The 23,122-nt window shown below is 43.3% G+C and overlaps 1 protein-coding gene across 2 annotated transcripts in view; it reads right to left on the minus strand.

Moving 5' to 3' along the window:
* The window catches only part of ASH1L (ASH1 like histone lysine methyltransferase), a 66,831-nt gene extending 43,789 nt beyond the window's left edge, over positions 1 to 23,042 (minus strand). The window contains exons 1-3 of one of the 2 annotated variants that reach the window (XM_082495911.1): positions 22,860 to 23,042; positions 14,369 to 14,891; positions 434 to 5,183 (exon numbers count right to left, since the gene is read on the minus strand). In XM_082495911.1, coding sequence (XP_082352037.1) covers positions 434 to 5,183; positions 14,369 to 14,791 — 5,173 coding nt within the window. In that variant the 5' untranslated portion in view covers positions 14,792 to 14,891; positions 22,860 to 23,042. Of the gene's footprint in view, positions 1 to 433; positions 5,184 to 14,368; positions 14,892 to 22,859 lie in introns of those variants that run through there. The other variant, XM_082495912.1, reaches the window with a different exon arrangement.
* Between the last annotated feature and the right edge of the window lie 80 nt (positions 23,043 to 23,122).

Here is a 23,122-nt window from a genome sequence, read left to right on the forward strand (position 1 = left end):
TCTAAACCAAATCAACCAAACTTCAAAACAAACAGAAACACGGCTTTTAAAACACCAAAAATCATGAGAATTTTTAACCAGAAAGTTAAAATTGTAAGGAAAAAGCAAACGACCTTTTCGTGAGAAAGCACCCTTAGTGTAACTTCATACGCTGCTCGAACAAAGCGAGAAAAATCTGGTGGGAAGCGGTACTTACACAACCCCACAAGCAGCTCTGGAGGAGACACTCGGTTAGTCTGTACCAAATGCTGCCCAGACCGGTGTTTTAACAGAACCGAGACGCTCCGGATTGCTCCAGAGTAGCACTGAAAGTCAACACAGAAAGATTCCTACAAAGCCAAAGCTACGCTTGCCCTCCTTTTCTAGCGCACGTTTGGTGCAAGATAAAATAGCAAGACTCATAGGAAAGCACGCACAATTAGAGCTGCCTTACCTGCCAGCGGTGGTAGTGCCTTTTCAAGAGAAGGCAAGGGTTCCTTTCTGAGAGGCCGATTTAGCGGGGGGTCTTGTGCACTGAAGAGTCCAGGGCTGTCAGTTAATTTTTTACGTCCGTTGGTGCTGGTAGAGTTTGTGACTCTGCAGCTGCCTATTGCACTTGTGAAAAGATTGGTGTGTTCGTCGTTGCTGGCCGGCTCAGAGCTTGGAGTAAATCCCCCCAGAGACAGACCTGGGGAATTTTCTGAACAGTCTATCTGTAGCGGTGTCTGCAATCCCAGTGCTAACGAATTAGACTCCGAAGGCTCTCTCCTGACCCACTGTTCATCTCTGCTTAGCAAACCCTTTGAAGGGGACAGGTGTGGACAAGACATGTGACATCTGTGTTTCTCTTTATGTTTGTACCTCTCGCCAACAGCCTCCTTCCCAAACCGGTAGCGCTTCAAGGACTCCAGAACTGTTCTAGAAGAGCTATTAGCCGTTATAGTGTCCATGGAAACCTGCGGTTGTTCAGAAGAACGATGTTCTCTGTGTTTATGGCGATGTCTATGCTTATGTTCCAGCATCCAGCCATAAGCCATTTCAGGTGGAACACTGGGGTACGTGCTCATTGACAAGAGCGGAGTCCTACTTGTTGTGAGGAAAGCCTCTTGGCGCAAGAGTTTGTGCTTCTTCTTGTGATATTTGGTGGGATTGAGAAGCAAATGGCCTGTATGCATGTAGGAAGGTGGTGGCAGGGGGGTAGTAAAAGAAGGAGAAGGTGGAGGAGGATAAAGAGTTGGAGGGTACCTTCCATAATAACCTAAGCCTATGGGAGCAGCTGCAAGGGGAGAAGGAGAATAAGGCATGCCGTAAGAGGGATAGAACCCGGTACTGGAGAGAGGAAAGCTGAGACTATGCATAAAAGGCATTTCTGCCATAGCCTCCCGCATCTTTGGAGGCCTGCCTCTCTTCTTCTTTAAATCGGGTTTTCTAATGTAGTGCAAAGGATCTAAAGGAAAAGTAGGATGGGTGTAGAAACTGTTGAAATTTATCCTAAAAATGGTAGGCAGTAAATCTCGGGGTATAAAATGGTGACTTCTGTGGGTTATTCTAATTTCACTTAATCGACTTATTAATTCTTCTAATTCGGCGAGGAAATCTGGGTCCTGCCTACCTCGAAGTTGAGGATACTTCTTTTTCCTTTTTCGCTTCTGCCTCTTCATTTTGTCATAGCTAAGGTAATCGTGACTGCGGCGCTTACATTTGTGTTTATGCTTTTCTTTTAGATTACTTAAAACGGTGGAAGTTTCGGGTGGAATAAGGGAAACATGATCAAACGAATGCCTTTTCTTCTTTTGCCCGCAAAACTTCTCCGCTCGATCTGAAGTACTGTTATTATCTGTTCCTATTCCACTGTCGCTGGGAATCGTCTCATCGCTGTGAGACTCGCTTACTGGGGAAGGAGTGGCTTCTTTCAGCGATGTCAGCTCACTCAAGTGAGAAGGAGAGTTTGGCAACAATGTAGGTGGAGATAATCTCCTCCTTCCCTTTGCAGCTTTCTTCATCGCGAGTGTCTGAACAACACTTCCTTGCCTGGAGTGTATGTGTAAATACGGCACTGAGCTGGGCTCGATAAATCCTGCATCGCTGCTGACAGGGCTCTGTCCCCCACTCACTGCAGATGACTGGGAGCAAACTGGAGATGGAAGAATCTCGGAATTATTAGCTGTTGAAGGCAGCAAATGGGGAAGTACTTGTCCTAGTGACGTACCAGGAGCTTGTTGAGCAGACTTCTCAAGAACCGTCAAACTGGCAGAACTGCTTGTTAAAATACCATTCAGGACAGCTTTAGGTTTCCTTCCTCTCCTTTTTCCTATATAAATCGTTCCTTTCTTGCTGACATTTATTTGCTGGCCTAATTTTGAACCAAATGTGGCAGCAAGAGTTGACACTGTATTGTGGAGTTTAGATTGCACTTTCCCTTTGTTATTTGGTTCCACTGTACTGGACAGAATCTGATTCAAAAGTTTCTTGCGCTTCAGAGTTTTCATCTTATTTATTTTTCGAATAATTGTTTTCATTAACTGTCCATTATTTCTCTTGGCAACTTTTCTGTCTGAGTCTACTTCCAAATCAGTCATGCTACAAACAGTGGGTTTTTGGACTTCTTCTGGCCCTCGGAGCTGGTCCTTTCTCTCAAAAAAATCCCCACTTCGATGTTGATCGCTTTCAGACTCTATCTTGCTCGAGTTATCTGTCCCAACAAAAGGTGCCACAGAAAGAATAGGTGGCTTCATTTTAATGGATGACCTGATCTGTCTTTTAGGTCTCCCTCGCTTTTTAGGAAAAGGTTGTCCTGATAAGCTCTGTTTTAGGGAGGGAATTTCTACTTCAGGCTGCAAAATTGGAGGTTCTTGCTCTTCTTTTGACTGCACTGAAAAGACTTTTGATGCTGGGATCTTTAGAGTTCTTTTGGGGGGACCTTCGAGCTCTGGCATCTCCTTGGATTTAGGTCTTCCTCTTTTGGGTTTATACATGTCAGGTAAGAAATCATCTGACATACACAAACTAGAGGGTTGTTTGTGAGTACTGTAGAACTTTGGAGTTTGCTTGTCAGTCTCAGCTAACAGTCCAAGAGACTGTCCACTAGCTTCATTGAGTTTTGGCAACTGATGTTTAACAAATTCATGCTCCACAAATGAAGATGATCCTATGTTTTTCAAGAATTTGGCCTGCTCCAAATTACTGCTTGACAGTGCACTGTATGAAATGTTTTTAAAAAGCTCCGACCTTTCTAGTTCTAGACCCTTTGGAGGTCGACATGTGCTTCTTGACACCACTTTAGTCCATCGTGGTTTCCTTCCTTTTCTTTTCTTTAAAGGTTTTGATTGCTGAGTAGCGCTCAGATTTTTTGCTCCTTGGCAGGATTTATCCGATGCAGCTATTGCACCAATCTTGAGGAACTGCTTGCTACTAAACAAGCTTGTAAAACTAACTACTGAAGGGGTGACAGTAGCATGGATGCTTGTTTCAGCTGCCAAAATGGGCTTTTTCCCTGTAGAAGGACTAGTTCTTGAAGTTTCTACGTAAGTAGCTTTTGAATCATTTAAATCTTTATCAGCACCTTTAAAATCGGTGCTCAGAGTATGGTTCAACGTTCTGTTTATATTCAGAAGTGTACTGTCAGAAGAAAACTGCGTTTTGCCAATCTGATCCGACATACCTTCTAAGAGCTCTGCTGTGGAACTTAAATGCAACGAGTTAGATGCTAACTGTGAAGACGTCGTTGAGAGGCTCCTGTTTAAGGTGGTAACAGACACTGTGGGTGAAGGCGATGGGAGATTTCCTTCTCCTACTGCACTAAACGGGGACTTTGCTGTCGATACGTCTGAAGCACCTCCTGTTCTGAAGTCTGGTGAAGTGCAATATACTGGAGGCTGTTTTTCATGCTTCGATGTTTCATAAATCCCTTTTTCACTGGTTGAGTAAGCATCCTGTGGAACGCAGATTCCTTCATTAAACATCTCTTTGCCTACATCAGCAATTTCTTTCCGAATTGAAAATTTTTCCAGGATACTTTCTTTATTCTGTCTCATAATATGCTTCTCAAATGTTTTGCTAGCAGTATTTTCCTTCAGTAAATCTGTAGTCTCATGGTTTTCAAGGCTACTGAGGTTTGAATTGCAAGGAAGCTTAAAGGGCTCGGAGGCAGGCATAAGAGAGTCTGCTTTCAGAGTTCCAGAGTCCTTGTTAACCAAACCAACTGGACTGCCGATTCCTGTTGGCTTCTTTCCAGTGTCCTTGCTAACCAATCCCACTGGGCTGCTAATCCCTGGCATCTTCCTCCCAGAGTCCTTGCTAACTGGTCCCATTGGGCTGCCAATCGCTGGTGTCTTCCGTCCAGAGTCTTTGTTAGTCAGAACTGTCGTACTGCCAGTCCCTGGCATCTTCCTCCCAGAATCCTTGTTAACCAATCCTGCAGGACCATTTATTCCCAATAACTTCTTCCCAGCATCCTTGTTAATCAATCCTGCTGGAGTGCCAATCCCTACTGGCTTCTTGACAGACTCCTTATTAGTCAATCCAGTTGGAGTGCCAATACCTGGAAGTTTCCTCCCAACATCTTTGCTGATCAACCCAACTGCAGAGCTGGTCACTGGCTGCTTCTTTCCAGAGTCACTGTTAACTAACCTAGTCGGAGTGCTGATCCCTGGTGGCCTCTTCCCAGAGTCCTTGTTAACCAATCCAATTAACGGGCCAATCCCTTGTGGCTTCTTCCCAGAGTCTTTGTTAACCAATATGGCTGCACTACCAATCCCTAATGGCTTCTTCCCTGAGTCCTTGCTAACCAATCCAACAGCGATACCAGATCCTGGCAATTTCTTTACCAAATCTTTATTAACTAACCCGCTTGCATTTATGGTTCCTGGTAGCTTCTTCCCAGAGTCTTTAACCAAACCAGATGCAGTTCCATTGCTGGGCTTCTTCTGCTTTGTTTTGGAAGACTTTGAAGGAGGACAAGTTGCAATAAGTTGAGCCAATTTTTCTGTTACAGTTGTTGCTCCGTTAATTTGTGTTCTATCCTTAAAGTCAGAATTATGGCTACTGATAAGAGTTGGAGGAGATGACTTTATATAATCTGTCATTTCAGAGTGCAATGGGGAAACTTTCTTAGATAAAGGATTTGTTTCTACTTGTATACCTTCTTCCACATGTAATTCAACTGTTGCAACTTCTCCAGCTTTCTTGTACGACTTTGAAGGGTCCTAGAAGTTAATAAAGAAAATAATCTTTAGGAACAGAGCACAAAGACTCTAAGTAACACAGTATCTTTTCGTGTTGAGATGATTAATACCTGCATTTGGTAACAGGGTAACCATATAACCACTCGCTTCATGATCCTATTCATTTTAAAGCAAATACATTTCAGTGGACACGTTAAGGTTTTTCTGATGTTAAGGAAACCTAAACTCACTCCCAGCCAGATGTAAACCATTTAATCTGTCCCCCAATTATAACCATTCTCCTAAAATACTGTTGATGTTTTTTAAAAGAAAACGTTAATAATGTGTTGGACTAACGATTTATAGTGTGACAGCACTTGAAGACCTCACTTGCTACTGAGCAGCAGCTGAGCAACGCACTGCAAGGACAGGCATGGTCTAAACCTGCCCATGCCCAGCTCTGCCAGTGCTTCTCAGTCTTCTCCCATGATACCCTCAACCGCTGTAGGAACAGCTTCTCCCCACAGCAGACTGCTGATAGTAGTAAAATAACTCAAATTATTCTGTTGTTTGTATGGGGTAGCGGGAAAACACACACAACACACAGGGAGCAAATTAAACTTGAAAAGTTATTTTCAGTTCTACTTAACCAAATTTGAAATTTATTCTGTAGAGGTGAAAAAAAAAATATATTGCAATACCCATTACCTCAATAAATTCCATTAGGAACAGCTCAATAAATTAATCTTTTATTTTAGAAGCATATTCTTCTTCACATACAGTGCCCAACACATCTCTGAAACGCACAGGATACATTCACTCCAAGCAGGGGCTGAGAATGGAAGACTCTGATCCCTTATGAGATAATTACATATACACGATTTGAAAACCTTCTGGGATCTACTGTCTCAAACATGAAATAAAGAGTGAAAGGCACCAATTTCACATCTATTCCACTCTTGCAAGACCCAACTTGGAGTACTGCAACCAGCCTTAATAGGCTCAAGAAGTGAGGCTGTGCAAACCTCATGAGGTTCAGCAAGGCCAAGTGCAGGGTCCTGCAGGTGGGTTGGGGCATTCCCAAGCAGAAATCCACACTAGGCAGAGAACAGATGGAGAGCAGCCCTGAGGAGAAGGACTTGGGGGTGGTGGTAGATGCACATCAGCCAGCAATATGCACCGGCAGCCCAGCGAGCCCCCGGCATCCCGGGCTGCATCCCCAGCAGCGTGGCCAGCAGGGCGAGGAGGGGATTGTGCCCCTCTGCTGCGCTCTGCTCTGCTCTGGGGAGACCCCCCCGCAGTGCTGCCTCCAGCTCGGGGGGTCCCCACAGCAGAAGGACACGGAGCTGTCAGAGCGGGGCCAGAAGAGGCCCCGGAGGTGCTGGGAGGGCTGGAGCCCCTCTGCTGGGAGGACAGGCTGGGAGAGGTGGGGGGGTTCAGCCTGGAGAAGAGAAGGCTCCGCGGAGACCTCAGAGCCCCTTCCAGTGCCTAAAGGGGCTCCAGGAGAGCTGGGGGGGGACTCTGGGTCAGGGAGGGGAGCCATGGGGCGAGGGGGAACGGTTTGACACCGACAGAGGGGACATTGAGATGAGATATTGGGAAGAAATTGTTGGCTGTGCGGGCGGTGAGCCCCTGGGGCAGGGTGCCCCAAGAAGCTGTGGCTGCCCCATCCCTGGAGGGGTTCAAGGCCGGGTTGGACGGGGCTGGGAGCAACCTGGGCTGGGGGGAGGTGGCCCTGCCCAGGGCAGGGGGTGGCACTGGATGGTCTTTATGGTCCCTTCCAACTCTAACCATTCTATGATATATGATATTCATACCCTCTGCAATAAAAATCAGTAAGACAATTGCATGGTAATTACTGTACTTGATTACAGTCAGCATTGGATTAATGACGTTTTACAAATCTGTAACTACGGTTGGCCAATATCTAATTATGCTGAAGAAAGATATAGCCTGGATTCCTTTGAAATCATTTGATAAGCAGCAAATTTTTGTGCTGATCATGAATGAAGTATTTGGTCAGTAAGCTACACCACCATGGCTTAAACAGAGGACCACAAGCTGGATTCGGTCTGACAGTTTCCCAGAGATGGGAAGTAGTTGCTCGGGTAATGTGCTGCCTGAGCTGTCAGAGCCTCTGCAGTGCACTCCAAATCCTGAGCTGCTGCCTTTCCACACGGATGGAGCAAGAGGTGTGTTTCTGCCCCCATACAGGCCTGGCGCTTACGTGGAAACTACCGAGTCAGCATGACTCCAAACCTGGAATCCAAACGCGTCTGCTGATGCTCTTGGACATAGCTGGCATAGACTGTGCGTGCTAGAGACATTAACCACACGGGATTAAAGCAGTCTTTCTGATCAACGTGACTGAAAGCCTTCATAGAGTTACATCCTCTTTTCTGCGGTCTTAAATTTTGAAAAGAACTTTGGAACAGAATTTTAATCTTTGTTCAGTGGGCTTAGACGTATTCGAAAAATTCACCTAAATATTGACTTGGGAATTCAACTCTTCATTCCTGTATTTGTTAAGCTACCTGTGCATACACTCTCTTCCCTCTTTCTTCTATTTCTCCTGTATAGTCTGCTACCCTACTAGGTAGCGTCTGTTCTCATACTCTACCATTTCTGGGTATCGAACGCCTCTTGTCAGGCTCCACTTTTTCCTATTCACCTCTGTTTCGAAACAAAGAGCTTGGAAGTTTTATTAGATATTTAAATTTTTATTATTTTTATTTTTTTTATTATTTTATTAGATATTTAAATAAATAAATACATAAATAAGAAGAAAACCTTTCCAAATACTAGCTTTGATCTAATTAAGATGCCAGGATTTTGAAAACACAACTTTAGCATCAAACAAGGATTCTTTGAAAGCTGAAGGCATTTTCCCTGGAAAGTTTCTTTCTCATCTGGGGCAAGTGAATTTTCCAAGCACACTGAAAATTATTTCAAAGAACTTGAAAAACAAAACAAGAAATGTCTATTGCGATTACAGACAAGAAGTCAAAAAAGTCTGAAATTTTTTCAGCATTTTTAAACCCAAAATTTTTATATGGGAAATTATTTTCTTCCCCCCCCATAAACCCACTTAATAATTAGTATGATTAATAGAAACATTCAGCCTGGGGGCGTGGGGGGGATAGTGCTGTGAATTTTTTTAAGCAAAAAATTACAGGCGATAACAGTTAATAGAGACATCTTGATCAAAATATCTAACCTTCTTCAGAGAAGGTTTCACTACTCTGGCTGCTGCAGTAGCTGCAAAAACATTTTTAAAAAAACCCATGGAGCATAGAGTCAGAATTCCTTCTTGCAATTATTTATTATCAAAAATTTAAAATTTTCTGTTAAAGCGAGTGGGAGGCACTGCTATCACTAAGAAGTACAGCACAGGAAGAATAAGACTATTGCAAACAGATAATAAAAATTAAACTCAAGTAGTGCACAACCATGAACTTCAGGAAAAACAAGGACATTTTCTGTATGGAAGGCAACAATGGAAGAAAAGAATTTGAATACACTGCTCACATACTGAGGAAATCGGGTAAATCACTCAGCTTAAGCCAGGATCAGTGCAAGCCTACCAGCACCCGCCATAGCATAAGCAGTTGTACACACCAACTGGAAGTATTTTTAAGAAAGTTATCGAAAAACTAGTGAAAACAGGTCACCTCGTATCTCAGACAAGCCTTCATCACTGCCTGTTTCTTTACTAGGTCCACACTAAACCCCTCGATGTACCAGGAGCTACATTCCACTAACTGTCCCGATGACTGCCCTACCAGCCCAAATATGTGTCCAGAACGTAAATGAGATTTCGCAAGAACAGTGATATGTCACTGATCAAAGTTCTCCTTTTGGGGGAGGGTGTCTACGAGCATCACTTGGGGTCGGATGTCTCCAAACCTGCTGCCGTAGTAGAACAAAACCCACCAGTCATATCCGTTACTGGTTTTAAAGCTGTGGTGTAAAAGAGACCGTGGTCTATGGAGAATAGCTTGGCACTTAGCCCAGCTTTTCTGTGGCAGCTGCAATCTTATGTAAATTATGCTGGAGCGTCACATTTCAGGAACTTCCCCCCAACTTCGCCACCTTCATACTCACAAAACCCACAGCTGGGAGGCGGGGAGCAGCCATGATATGTCCTACTACACTGGAGACAAAAAAAAGGTGGCACGCTTTCCTGAAATAACTTCTATTGCACGAACAATCCCTCCATCAGATGGGAAGGAGAGCGCTGAAGTCCAGCACACGTTACAGAGTGCTTGCAACGCGTCCAGCACTTCAAAGCTTCAGCGGTTGGTGTGGCCACGTTCAGGCGCAGCTCTGCGAATGAGTATCTAGTCTCTGGTTTGCCTTTCACTCCCGGAGCTGGAAGCTGGCCTTACGTGCAGCGCACTCAGCATTTCGATTTTTCTCTTGTGGTTCCAGGCAGCAGAGCGCCCCACTTCACTGTTTGACTTGAACAAATGCACAGTTTTATATCAGAGAAAGTGTAAACTCGGATTTTAATGCAGTTTCGTGAGGACTACTGACAAATCACTCTCAGAAAACAAAAAAAACCCAACAAAACCCCCCTAATCCCCTCTAACCCCCCCTAGGTGTTTCATCCATCTAACTCACCTAATGCGTCTGCAAGCAAGCACATACCTCAAGCTTCTCCATTCATGCCTCTATGTTGCAACGCACACTTACAATGCCACATGACTCTCGAAAACAGTTTTTTCTTGGATTATGCACATTTTCAGTAAAAAGTTCTAGACCTACTCTACATTACTCTGGCTTTCAGATGGTAGGCTTCATCTAGGCACAAAGCTGTTAGAAAGGTCTACGTTACATTACATTAAAAAACATTTTTGTGCTTTAAAACTAAAAGATTTATTCCTCTGCAATCTCTAGCTCTGGCGTAAAACTCTGTCCAATAAAAGAATCACTCAAAGCAATTACATAAAACAGGTAAGTTTTCATGAAATCGTTGTTCTCATTATTAATTTTACACGGAGCCGAATTTAAAATTTTAAATCTCCTATGTGGACATACTGTTAATTTGAGGAATAAAAATTCCAGGTTATTTTGATATAAGCTATTAACAGGTTATATCAACCATTCCAGAATCATCACAGGCACCAACAGCAAAAAATTGGCTTTGCTTCTCAAAAAGGCATTCATTGTTACACTACAGCACGATCTCAGGGTCTATTCTTACTAGATTATTATTTACTGTTGTTATTATTAGTATTTATTTGCAAAAAGTTTAACAGTAGATAATCTTTCACAAGAACAGGGCTATCTCCTATCAAGTCTGGTGTAAAATTCACACTTCTCACACTAGAACCAAATTAGGAAATGCAAGATAGTCTCAGCTTCCAAAAGCTGAAATAGTTAAAAGAAAACAGCGTGTTAATAGAAATTTCATTTCTTAATTCTCTTGAGAACTACCAGCAAGCAATAAGGATTTTTATATGTACATACACACACACACACACAGATTTACCTGTTATTATTTTAGCTGCTGTACTTCTGGCCAATGCACAGGCTACAATTCAAATGGGCATTCTGAAGAACCATGGAAATTGTTTGTGTAGTTGTGGCATCAATATATGAAGTTCCCCAAATAACGAGTGAAGTGAGTCTGCTGTTAATTTTTCACCACCAAGACTTTTTAGTCTTTTCTAAAACCAAGTTTTACCTAACTACCAGGAAAAAAAGGACTTTGTGTAATCAGTCCAAGACAAAAACTTGTCTCTCGGATCCTGCAGAAGATATTCTTCAGCTACTCAAAAAGAAACCCACTTCTTCAGGTTTGTAAATTTTTTTGCTTGAAATTTTTCAGTTAGTGGCTGTGATTTCATCAGCAAACTCTCCTGTAGAGCTTCCCCACATAACCCAGGGCAATAGAAAGAACGAGAGAATCCTGCACTCAGCAGTTTTGCAAAGAAAGAAGGAGATGGAGCAAAAGGGCATGTTCCAACTTGCTTCACTGTTTTACCATGACTATTTTAGAATTACAGCAGGCTGTTACTATCACTTCTCATCTTCCTATTTTCTAGAACTTTAGTGCTGCAACTTTGCTATGCCATTGGCTACATTTACCTTGCAAGCACCGGTAAACCATTCATATGCCTCTTGTGCCAAAACTAACAAGCAAAATTTATATTTATGTCTAAGGCTCAGGTTTTCAGGCTTAGCAAAGGTCACAGCAATGTCTGTCTGTCGCAGGACACTTTTCTGGAAGAAAGAAATACAACTTTCATATTCAGTATCAAAAACCAAATCTAATACTCTTGCTATTACAGGAACTTCTAAATTTGTTTCTCTTAACACCTGGGAATCTTAGCCCTTTCTGGGTCTCTTTTCTGTTCTATGATTTGCTCTTCAGAAGACTATTAACTTTTTTGTCTATGCATTTCTGGAGGACAAATGGCAAATACACTAGTTACCAACCTCACCTACTCACTCACCTTGCCGAATGGAGGTAAACCCTCTATTAACATAACTGAAGACACTCCCCAGGTTTTCAGAGTCCTGAAAAGCACTGAGCTTGAGAAAGAAGCATAACTGTCATAGATGGGAGCGCAAAGTATTTTCCTACTATTTTAATTTCTACACTGATATTCCCAGGAGAAGATTTCCACTACCTTCTCTTTCTTAGTGCTTAACGGAGTATACTGCAAGTGCTAAATTCTCATTCAAATTCTCTATTCCTCCTTTAAAAGTATAGAGAGCTCAGTTTCACAGCGCAAAGTATTGCCGCATCTTGCTCCAAATTGGTCATATATTTGCTTTATTTCCTCTCCTCTCCATCAAAAGGAAAGACTAAGGGATCACTTTCATTTTCTGAAATGTAATTTGCAGTGCTAAAATTTGCTTTATTTCACTGCAGTAAGAAAAAAAAGTCCCTCGGGTATTATATTCAAAACATGCAATGGTTTTAAACCATGTTTGTCATTTGTTTCTAGAAAGACACTTTTTAATCACACTTGCTAGAAATCAGTGGGATGCTGTAAACCATCATTTCTAACAATCCAAAGCGCCACAATGGCAGCAGGGAACATACAGAGTTAAACAACTTGAAAACCATTTCAGTACAATCTGAGAGAGAGCAGAGTATCTAAAGTGAATTAGCATTAGTCAGGGATTTGAAACTATTTTAAGTAATGCAAATTTAATGCAACAAATCTGTTCTTCTCTACACTAAGCGTTTAGGTTGTTCACCAGAAAAGGAGCAGGAGTAACTCCACTTAGAAAAGCTGGAATTAAAAAAAGTGATATGGCATCAATGGTACCATATATAATATCAATAATATTTAATAATACTAGTAATACCTGTTTCCCAGCTTTCTAATTTCCAATTGAAATATGATGGATCTCTTGAAGAAAAACCTAGCATATCAACAAAGATGTCAAGGATGAACAATCTATGCTGCCATCATCTGAGTTTAAATATTAATTATTCTCCCTAGTAAGAATTCCCAGGGCACAATCTCTTGATGCAATGCGGAAGTTTCCATATGTAATGAGTCTCTTTGCTAGTAAGAGATTTTCAGTTGCAAAAACCACCTCAAGTTGGACATAGAGATCAGTGACTGGATATTCCAGATTGGCCCAATACTCAACTCATCACTATATAGTCTTGTTAAAAAAGAAAAAAAGAAATTCATCAGTATAATGACAAATTGTGATCTACTCTTCAAATTTTTCTGAAGATGAAGTTAGAGAAGTCAATAGAAACAATAGACTTGTCCTGAAATGGAAGAATGTAAAATAGAGGCCATAGACCAAACTTCTATGTTCCGTAATGTACAGTTGAGAATTTCTTGTTTGATAGGCTGAGTGAAACACCTGTTTAGAATGGGGGAAAAAAAAAACCAACACGGTTCCACAGTAAAGTCTGGAAAAAGTAATTTTAGTCATTACGCGTAACATATAGCACACTTTTTCTTTCGGGGCGTAATTTTTTATTTCTCTTTGAAGATCCTCCTCCTCAACAAAAACTGAAGTCTGGGTATGCCGGGGCAAAGAAAAAGGTTTGGCTATGTCAGACAGACATCATCTCAGACCAAGATATAGGAATTTTCCTTCCCTTTGGCTAGGCTCTTCCTCATGAGATATGCCAGGACAGATTTATGCAGGTAGATTTATGAACAGGACACAGGCTACAGAAATGAAAAACCTTTCGCCTTGAGAACCTTTGAAACAGGAGCCCCACGAACAGACAACCCCTGTGAAGGAAGGGCTCTAACTTCCAGGGACTCGCTGTCTTCCCCTGCTGAATCACCAGGCGTCACAAAGTTGAAGGAGGCTACGGAAGAACATGCAAGGAAACTGGGAGAGACAAATATGCGCTCATAGGGGAACACAGATAGATGCAGCAAAAACAGGAGCGTAGGGAAAAAGTTCAGCTTTAAAACAGTAGGCACATACCGAAAGGAGACAGCATGGAGGGTATATTCTAACATTCTATTAGTCAGCAACACTTCTACGTATATTGGAAAAAAGAGCATGCTGTAACAAAACACTTCTAAAATTTAGACTCCATGCAACTACATTTATAATTCTTGCCATTTATCCTGTTTTCCCTATCTGTTATTGCTGCTCCTACTTGTTACATCATGCAGATCATAAAAACAAGACATCCTCAAGGCAGGGCTATCTCCTTACATTGGGAAAATACCTGGCACATCTCTCAAGCCACCGCATTTATATGCAGTTTATCATCAGACTGTTTTCTAACACATCTGGAAAAGTATTTTCTACTTTTCAGACACTGCTTGATACTTTCATCGCAGAGCGTCAGTTAAAACGCACAGCAAAACCAATGGTTCTAACAGGTAAGAAAAAATATAAAACCCAAATACTAGAGACAAGCACAGCAAACTCACAGCCCAATTTAAAGAGAGACAAGACCCACCACTTTCTTCTATACAAGAGACTAAAAATGACATTATTGCTTTTCAGAAACATACCTATTATGTTCACTTCAAGTTAACATGGGAATCATCTTTCGCTACTGTTAAAAAACCAACACTGGCAAGCTGTGAAAGAGCAAAAGCATTTTTCCTGTCGATGGAAATTAAATCAAACCATTTATAACTTCAGAATCTTCAATATCAGAGGTTATATGGAAAAACAGTTAGTAGAACATGATCATGCAGAGATGCCAGAAACGTTTAAATACAGTTAAATTTACTGTGACTTGCAAGATGCTACATAAACACGCTACTCACTTGTTTTGAAGGACAGTGCTCGTTCTTCTCATCTGTCATCTTCCCACTCTTCGGTGCCCTTCTTGGTTGCTTGATGCTGGTTTTTATAGCAGGCCGGCACACATAATTCTCAAGGTTCTTGGGAGGCTTTTTCGTTCGCTTTGCTTGAAGACCAATCTTCAGTTTCAAGTTTCCCTCTGAAAAGTTTGTTTCTTTCACTGAAAACTGTTGCTGGGCATCAGTCAGAGCCTCGTTCTTCCCATTCTCAGCACTGTTCCCCTCCCGATTTTTCTTCTTACTGTCGTCGTCTTCCTTGGTGCAACTTTCTAGCTCCCCTTCTCCTTTTCCCACCAACGTGCCAATGTTTACCACAGAGGGGCTTTTCCCAGAAAACCCTTCAGAATCAGAACCCAAGCCTAACATAGCAGTATTCCGAGGGTCCATCACAGGCGAAATATATGCCTTCCGGTAATTTTAGGGAAGATTCACAGAGATATGTTCCACAGAAGGTCTGTTCTACTACTGGCAGCCAGCATCTTTTACTCTGCAGAAGGAAAAGACAAACAGAAGTAAACTTTGATTTTCTAGCAGAAATTAAATTAATATTAAAAACCACTAGAAAGCAGACAATCATATTTCAGACAAGCACAAATATGCAGCTGATGTGTCAAAATGCCAACCCTTCCTATAACGTACTACAAAAATACAATTTATCTGTAAAATCACTTTTAAATGATAAGTGAAAATCAGAAATATGTGAATATTATAATATAATTTCCAATTAATCCACAGGACACTTCAAATGGTGGTTAAGGCTTTTAATATTGATCATCAAATTTTTATTTTTTTTTTTTATTTAAAACGAGAGCCCAGCTACTCCTAGTATTGACACTCGTAGCCTGGACCTACTGAAACAGTTGCATGTGAGGAATGATGCAGCTAATGAAACCTACGATAAAGCATCCAGAACCCAGAGACAATCCAATTTTAATCATCTGAGCCACTAGGAAAGTTGAGCTTAACTCAAGTATGCATTGGTTTACAAACATGCCACAAAATCTGCTTATTAGTTAAGGACTTTCCATAATTCAGGAAGAAGTATGGGAGAAGAGAAAAACACCCCACCAAGCAACCCCGCTAAATACCCTCCCACACTAATTTGTACTTCCTGGAGCATGCAAACAGAAAAGTCCACACTTCTATCATCGGAGACACTGTTATGTTACTATATGTATGTTTTTTACATATATAATCTATATTATAATCTATATTATATGTGTTATATAATTAACCCATTTATCATAAGATATTAGAGGAAACTTCTTCATCTCAACTAAAGCAAAAGTAGATTTGAATGCACTTGCTAACGCAGGGGTTTCAGATCCCTGGCCAGCTGCTCGTGTAGTGCGCTGGCACATGGACCACCACAGAGCTGGAAGCTGCTCTTGCCCCCGCCGCCAAAGAACAACCAGTACCTGTGCACCCCGTTATAGTTTTATCCGTGCAAACCAACATAATCATAGAAAGAATCTGCAGAAGACACAAATATGCTGTGTCGATAACTACCAAAGAGGACAAATCACAGTGACAAAGGAGAAGCTAAACAGGCATTTCAGTTTAGTTAGATACTTGGAGTCTGGCGTAAGAGACAGGACACAAGCAATGTTTTGCAGAACTGGGGACTTGAAAATCAGCAGCCCTCAAGGGGGCTCCGCGCACAGGATGAACAGGACCTCCCAGTGAGATGTGACAGCCACAAGGCTATACACAATCCTGGTGGTGCACTGAAACAGCATCAGGTCTCTCTGACACTGCTGCGGCAGCCCATGGTCCAGAGAGGCCCATCCACCCCGGGGACACGGCACACTGAAAGTTCTCCTTTCTCAAGTTCCAGGAGCCAAAACACAACAATCCAGGTGGAGATATTTGTTTTAGGGGCATTCTAAATACTTTCATCATTTAAATACCTTAATCACTTACTGAAAATAAAGTATACCAGAAAGAGTTCTGAAAAAATATCGGTGTACTGAAAAGAGCATCACAGGAATGAAACCAGAATGATTTTCTGTTCTTACCTTCTATACAGTTATTAAGGCTGAATTGTAAGGAATGCTATGAAAATATTTCAATGGTTTCAGTGAACTTCAAAATGAGTTTCAATGGTCTCAAAAAGGTTTCAATGAGCTTAGCAATTATCTATGACATTTGGCCTCCTGGCAGGTCAGCACATGCATTCTCGAGCCCATCAGCACATGGCAGGTCCCAAAACCACATGCCTCTTGTGCAGACAATAATTAGAAAACCAGCAGTGAGGAGGTGGTATTTGGAGGTGGCTCAGTAAACACCAGCATTGCATAAAAGGGAGGAAAGATAAGGAATGTGAAAGGCGATACTGGAAGAGGACTGAGGCAACTGCAGTGGACACAGGTTGGAAGACAGATGCCAGGATTAGCGGGGACAGAAGAAACACTGCTGAGAACACAAAAAGCAAATCGTTAGCAAGGTAGGCTTCGTTGGCTACGTTCTCAGAGAAAACAAACTTATTTTCACATGTTCTGTGCACATTATTAAAAGGGATTTCTACCTGCAGTTATGACTTTTCAACTGAGAACATCCTGAAAAATCAAACCCACTATTATTACTCATAAAACCAGAGGTAATTAGGTAAAATCTCCATTTTACAACTAGAGAAAAAATGGGTAGAGGAGTGAGACACAGGGGGCTAGAGAGCAAGTCAGTGACAGCTCCTCGTTCAAGGCCCAATGTTCAGTCCATTAGGTTACATCATGTCACCAAAAATGGGCTTTTCCAAACATGTCGGCGCAGGAAGGAAAACTGGCCAGCGGTAAAATAATTCTAAGCTAATGCATGAATTTTTATTATTCAAGTTCAGGAAAAGGAGAGAATCCTATAGGCCATCATGCAATTCTCAAATCTATGTTCACGCAGATTTTTCCTTCTCTAGCGACTATGGTCCAGAACAGCTGCAACACTTCAGTCATTTTCTGACAAATAAAATTAATTAATAAGCTTAAATCCTGAAGCCAAATGAAACTGAAACAGCACCATCTATACTGCTGTATTTGGCTCCATATTTACTTAATAGCACGACTTTAAGTAAGTAATTACACTCATATTAGAAACGGCAAGACCAAGACAAAGTGCACATTGAGATTTAAAGAACTGTGTTAAAATCCTACTCTGTGATAACACAGAATCAGTAACTATCGTAGAAACAAAGTCACAAAATTGATGGCTCTCATAAACACATAGCAGGTCATTTTATTTATCCATTAATTCCTCTCCACACAGACAACAAAAATGCTAATCCTGGACCTAATCATCATTTTGCCTCGATCACTGTAATCTTCTCTCTGACTCTCCAATTACCCCACTCTAATTCACCGAAAATGTGTCTGCCAATTTGATCATTTTCATAACCGTGAACTGATTAGATCTCATCTCTTTGAATCCCAAGAATGCTTCTTCTTCCCTACCTCATCAAGTTCAAGCTTCCTGTCGTTGTCTTCAAGGTCTGCATAACTGTACCTCGACTCTTCACTCACTCCTGTCCCTCAGCGCCTTCTGTTTCACCAGTGACAACCATTATGGGTGTTCTCTTCTATTTTTTCCCCTTTTACTTAAGTAACACCATTGCTTTCCTGTGCTATACTTCACACTCCGTACGCCCCGCTTGCGCCAGTCTACAGGATCTTTACCGTTCTTTTTGCAGGCTGTGCCTTAAAATCTCCTTGTGGATGTCAATGCAAATGAGCAGCCAAACGATGACAGCCATAGTTCAGAGGCAGCTATAAAAGCTTGCATGAATTTACCCTGAAAACTCCCAATGATCTGGTACTTTCAAGACCTAAATCTATCATATTTACCTGTGTGGTAGAGGGTACATATCTGTGCCTTTGCTTTCCACATTTGTTCTGTTAATTTGCAAGTCTTGTTTTGAGTTATATGATAGGCTTCTTCAGGTCAGAAAAATAGACTACGGACTTGCTAAGTATCTGCTCCGACGAGACTGATCCCAGAAAGAGACCTTTGCATGTTTCCCCTGCAAACACCTTTATAAGGAAAGCACTATATCCATTTCTTGCCCTCAATAAGGTTCGTGTGAAATTAAAGCAGTGGAGCCTGACTGCCCGTGCCGCAATTGAGTATTTTCTAAGCTTGCACACTGTCATTTAACCACACTGCTTCGTGACTTCTACGACTAGAAAGTACCGCTATAATTGAGCAGCACGGCACTCTACACCAGGGCAAGAACTCAGCTCAGCAGTTCCTATCCCACTGCTCACATTGTGCAGACCCACAGCAGCTCTTTCCAAAGCAACATCAACATATTTTTATTTAAAGACTTTTTCGTTTGATGAAAGAAACTGCCATTTCCTTGGGGACTCTATTCCAAGACCTAATCCACATTTTGCAACAACTTTCATCCATGGGATCTTAGGCTAACATAAATTTTCCTCGATTGAGAACCATCTAGTATCAAATCTCTACACAGCCTTACAAATGATGATCAAGACACGTCCTAACCATCTCCCTAGGAAGCAAAACACATCAAACTTCCAGTCTCTCATCCAGTAGATTCTGTAGATCTCAAATCCCTCCTGTAATTGTTCTTCCCCAAAAAGATTAACTAGGAAGCATTTCAACAGCCATTTTGACATGTGCTACCTAGAACTAAACGGTGTTCATTAATGATTTTTCTAATGCCATATACAGTTTTAATACCTATTATCCATTCTTATTCCCCTGTTGACATATCCAAAGCCCTTTTTGCCCATCATCTGCTAAGATTTCTATACTTCTGATGCCCTGCTTTTCCTGAGAAAAAATACCAAGGGTTTACTTCTACTGCCAGCTCCTACACACGTTTCCCCCCTGCCCTCTTAGCAATATTAAATGAGATTTTTTTTTTCCTCTGTCCAATTTACTACATCATCTTCATTTCTGCTAATTCTTTTGTTGATGAAAACATATAGTAATTTTATATTTGGAAGGTATCTGCCTTTTGGTTCTTTGTGTTGCTTCAGCTCCAGGGGACATTAAAAAATTTCAGCTGAATGTCTGAAATCCCAGAGTATTCCTAGTAACTCCATGGCCTCCCACACCCCCTTCTCATATTCTTGTCATCTTTCTTCTGCTATGGAAGACAGCTACCACACTCAAAAGTTCTTTCTCATAAAGAAAATAAAATGTGTCATAAAAACTCCACTATATTTCTCCACATCACATAGCCTAAGCAGCAACAAGGACATTGAAACAGAAGTTCAAGGACCTTGGATTACCTATGTGAGTATTTTTTAAATGGTTAGAGATGGAGACACTGGTCAGAAATAAAGTTACTGTTTGCGTTATATGAGGTGACATAGAATATTTCATGAATAGAATCTGTTACATGTGGTTTTGACAGCTATAAAATAACAGAGTACCTGTCTTGTCAAGAAGAATATTCTACCCAAGCGTTTGTAGCAAAGACAGTACAGGCCAAGTGTTGGGAGAGCAAATGACAGCAGGACACTTATTTTGTAGGAAGACATGAAGAGGGCAGACACAATGATCCTCTGCAAGTATGCTCCAGCTGGAGGAAAACTTTGTAAGCAGATAAAATGTTTCTTCTGGTATCTTAACCTTACTTCTTCTGGATATCATACCTTAACTGAAAAGTCTGGAAACACAAGACTGAATTTTGACTTGCCTGATAATTCTGTTGTTTCACTATTCACGTGCAAATTAATATGAAATTGCTAAACACTGCATAACAAAACCCGTATTTGATCAGACAACAGGTTCATTTAGCCTAAGGCTGTTAGTCCCAACATTAGCCAACGCTGATTGCCTAGGGAAAAGCATAAAAAACCCCAACGTATGCAATGGTAATTCTGCTGAAATATTCTCCCAGCCTCTAAATTTGTGATTCAGGAACTTCACAAGTGGTATGTCTCTACATCTAATGCCTTTCAATGGACTCTTCTGAACAAGAAACTCTGTTATTTATACCCACCTAGTAAATATAAGGTAAGGGACATAGTAAACCAGTAGTATTTCACCTTTAACTCCTGACATAATGTGCAAACAATGCCTTTGGTTACGCCAAAAACACCCGAGTGCTAGGACAGCCGTACACATCACATGAGCCACGCTGCACAACAGGTAATGCCGTGAGATACAGAAAATTAGGGACAAATACAGATTTTGCTTTAACAGAATAATCACGTTAAGTCTGCATATCAGATTTTTTCTTTCTTTTTGAAAGCTGCGAGATGAAACACATGACTTCACTGAAGTGGAAGATATGTGTCCACAATGGCAAAAGTCAACCGCTTGCTAAGGGCAGCACAAATTAATTAAAAAAAAAAAAGTCAACAATCCATTTGACAACAATACTTGTTTAAAAATAACTGTAATTCAGTAACCATATGTGCTGTTTCCATTTTTCTCTTGTGACAACAGCATTATAATTTATATCAATAAGCCTGTCTCTTGCACCAAGTGTTTAAACTGCTTTTTGTATCCTCAAGGACAGTTTAAACTTTTGAAAACAACTAAAACCACGCTGCTTCTTTTTGTAAATTACAACTCAAATTATTTTACTGTTTATTATCACTCAAACACTAAGTGCTTTTTAGATGACTGTTGACTGCCTGTAGCAATCAAATGTAACTAAAGTCCAAAAAGAAGTTGCTATAATTCTGTCTTTAAAACCAAGATCTACTAAGACCCGCACAAAATAATAATAATAAAAATAATCTGTCGTATACTCTTATACAGTTTAGAAAAGCTACTGAAGCTTTAACTTTCGAGTAAGAATGCTTCTTAAGAACTCAAGGAGGCAGACAGATGATGATTTTAGAGCCCATCTCCACCCATATGTTCAACCAGCTGCTAGAACTTCCCCATTCACACAGAGGCAGAAGCACCAGGGATGGTCCCAAGGTCCTGAAGGATGACCACATGAAGCACAAGTCTTTCAGGATTCACCCCCAAACCCCATGTTCTTGAAAACACTGCTTTTGCAGGTGCCATCTTCATTAATGCAAGGAAGCCAATCAAAATAAACACCGAAAGATGCAAAAAAGGTACACGTTGTTGCTGAAAATGAAAACTAAGTATATTTAAATGCATGAAAGCAAAGTCACGGATTTTTGCCGCACGTCCATCCTGCAGTCCCAGCTCCCCAAATCTCTCCCAACAAGACTGGAAAGCCAGCGTCAGAACCCACTACCTCACGTTTCCCTTTCTGGCTCCTGACAACACACAACTACCAGGAGAGTGAATGTGTGTCCTGAGGCCATCTGATGGAAAGCCACATTCCACCTAGCTTCTCTTTCCCTGCTAGGTAATTAACAGGGTGAAGGAACCACAAACCAGAGGCGAAAAGCAGAAGTTAGAAAGTCGGGAGACTATCTAACAGAACGAAAAGGACAGCATTTTGGCTGCCGATCTGAGAGACAGGTAAGGCTACGACACATTATGCTCAGCCATCTAATTCCAAGTTACCAGTCAGTAAAGCTAAAACAGGATTAAAAATCCAATGAAAGCAAAATTTCAGAAATATGATTTGGGGAAAGGGGGGAGGACTGCAAGAAGAAGTCTACTAACCACTGACCTAAGAACTAGCCAATATTCCAACCAGCAAAAAAAAACCCCAACCGAATCTGCCAGAGCGACCCCCGCCTCCCCCCCGCCCCGCTCAGGGCAGGCCCGCGCTCTTCCCACCACCTCTGCCTGCAGGAAAATGGAAGTTTCGGGGACGCGGAAACCTGCGCGCAGACCCGATCACCGGGAAATCCCCCGACCCGGCCACCGGGCGGCCCGGGGCTCCCTCGAGGCCGCTACCCGCCGGCGGCCCGGCTGTCAGCCGACATCCCCCCGCTCCGCGGGCCCGGCCCGGCGACGGAGCGCGGCTGTCAGCCTCTCCCCACCCCCGCGGCCCACAGGCCCGGCTCGGCGCGTCCCGCCGGCACACGGCCCCCCCCCCCCCCCCCCGCGGGCACCGCTGCTGTCACCGGGACCCCCCGCGCCGCCCCGGGCCCCGCTGGCGGGGATCCCCCGCCTCCCTTCCCGGCGCGGGCCCGGCTGTCAGGGATCCCCCGCCCCCTCCCGGCGCGGGCCCGGCTGTCAGGGATCCCCCGCCCCGCTTCACGCAAAGGCCCCCACCAGGGTCCCCCCCGCTCGCTTCGGCCGCGGGCCCTAAGCGGGCCCGCCCCCCCTCCCCCCCCCCGCGCGCGCCCGCCCGCCGCCGGGGATCCCCCGCCGCCGCCCCGGCAAGCCCCGCCGCCGGGGATACCCCGCGCCCGCCAACAGGGCCCGGGGCGGCGCGGCGGCCCGCGGCGCGGCGGGGATGCGGTGCAGCGCGCGCTTCGGCGCCGGTGCGGGGCGGGGCGGCCCCCGCGGCGGCTCCCCGGCCAGGCTCCCCTCCCCCCGGGCTCCGGGCCTGAGGCGGTCCCAGTCCCCGCCCGCCGCCCGCTCGCTCACCCGCCCGCCCGCTCCTCACCGTGTCAGCGACAACACGGCCGGGGCCGAGGACGGGCTCCTCCGCGCCGCATCTTCCCGGCCGCCCGCGCGGACGGGGCCAGGGCGGGACCCGGACCGACCGGCCGCCGCTTCGGCCCTGCTCGGAGCCGAGGCAGCGAAACCAAAATGGCGGCGGCTCCTGCTCCACCGCGAGCGAGCGCCCGGCGCCCCGCCTGCCCCGCGCCGGGCCACGCCCCCTCCCGGCCACACCCCCCCGGGCTAGCCCCGCCCCCGCCGGCAGAG

This window comes from Vanellus vanellus, assembly GCF_965231255.1.
Source record: "Vanellus vanellus genome assembly, chromosome: 27".
Taxonomy (NCBI): domain Eukaryota; kingdom Metazoa; phylum Chordata; class Aves; order Charadriiformes; family Charadriidae; genus Vanellus; species Vanellus vanellus.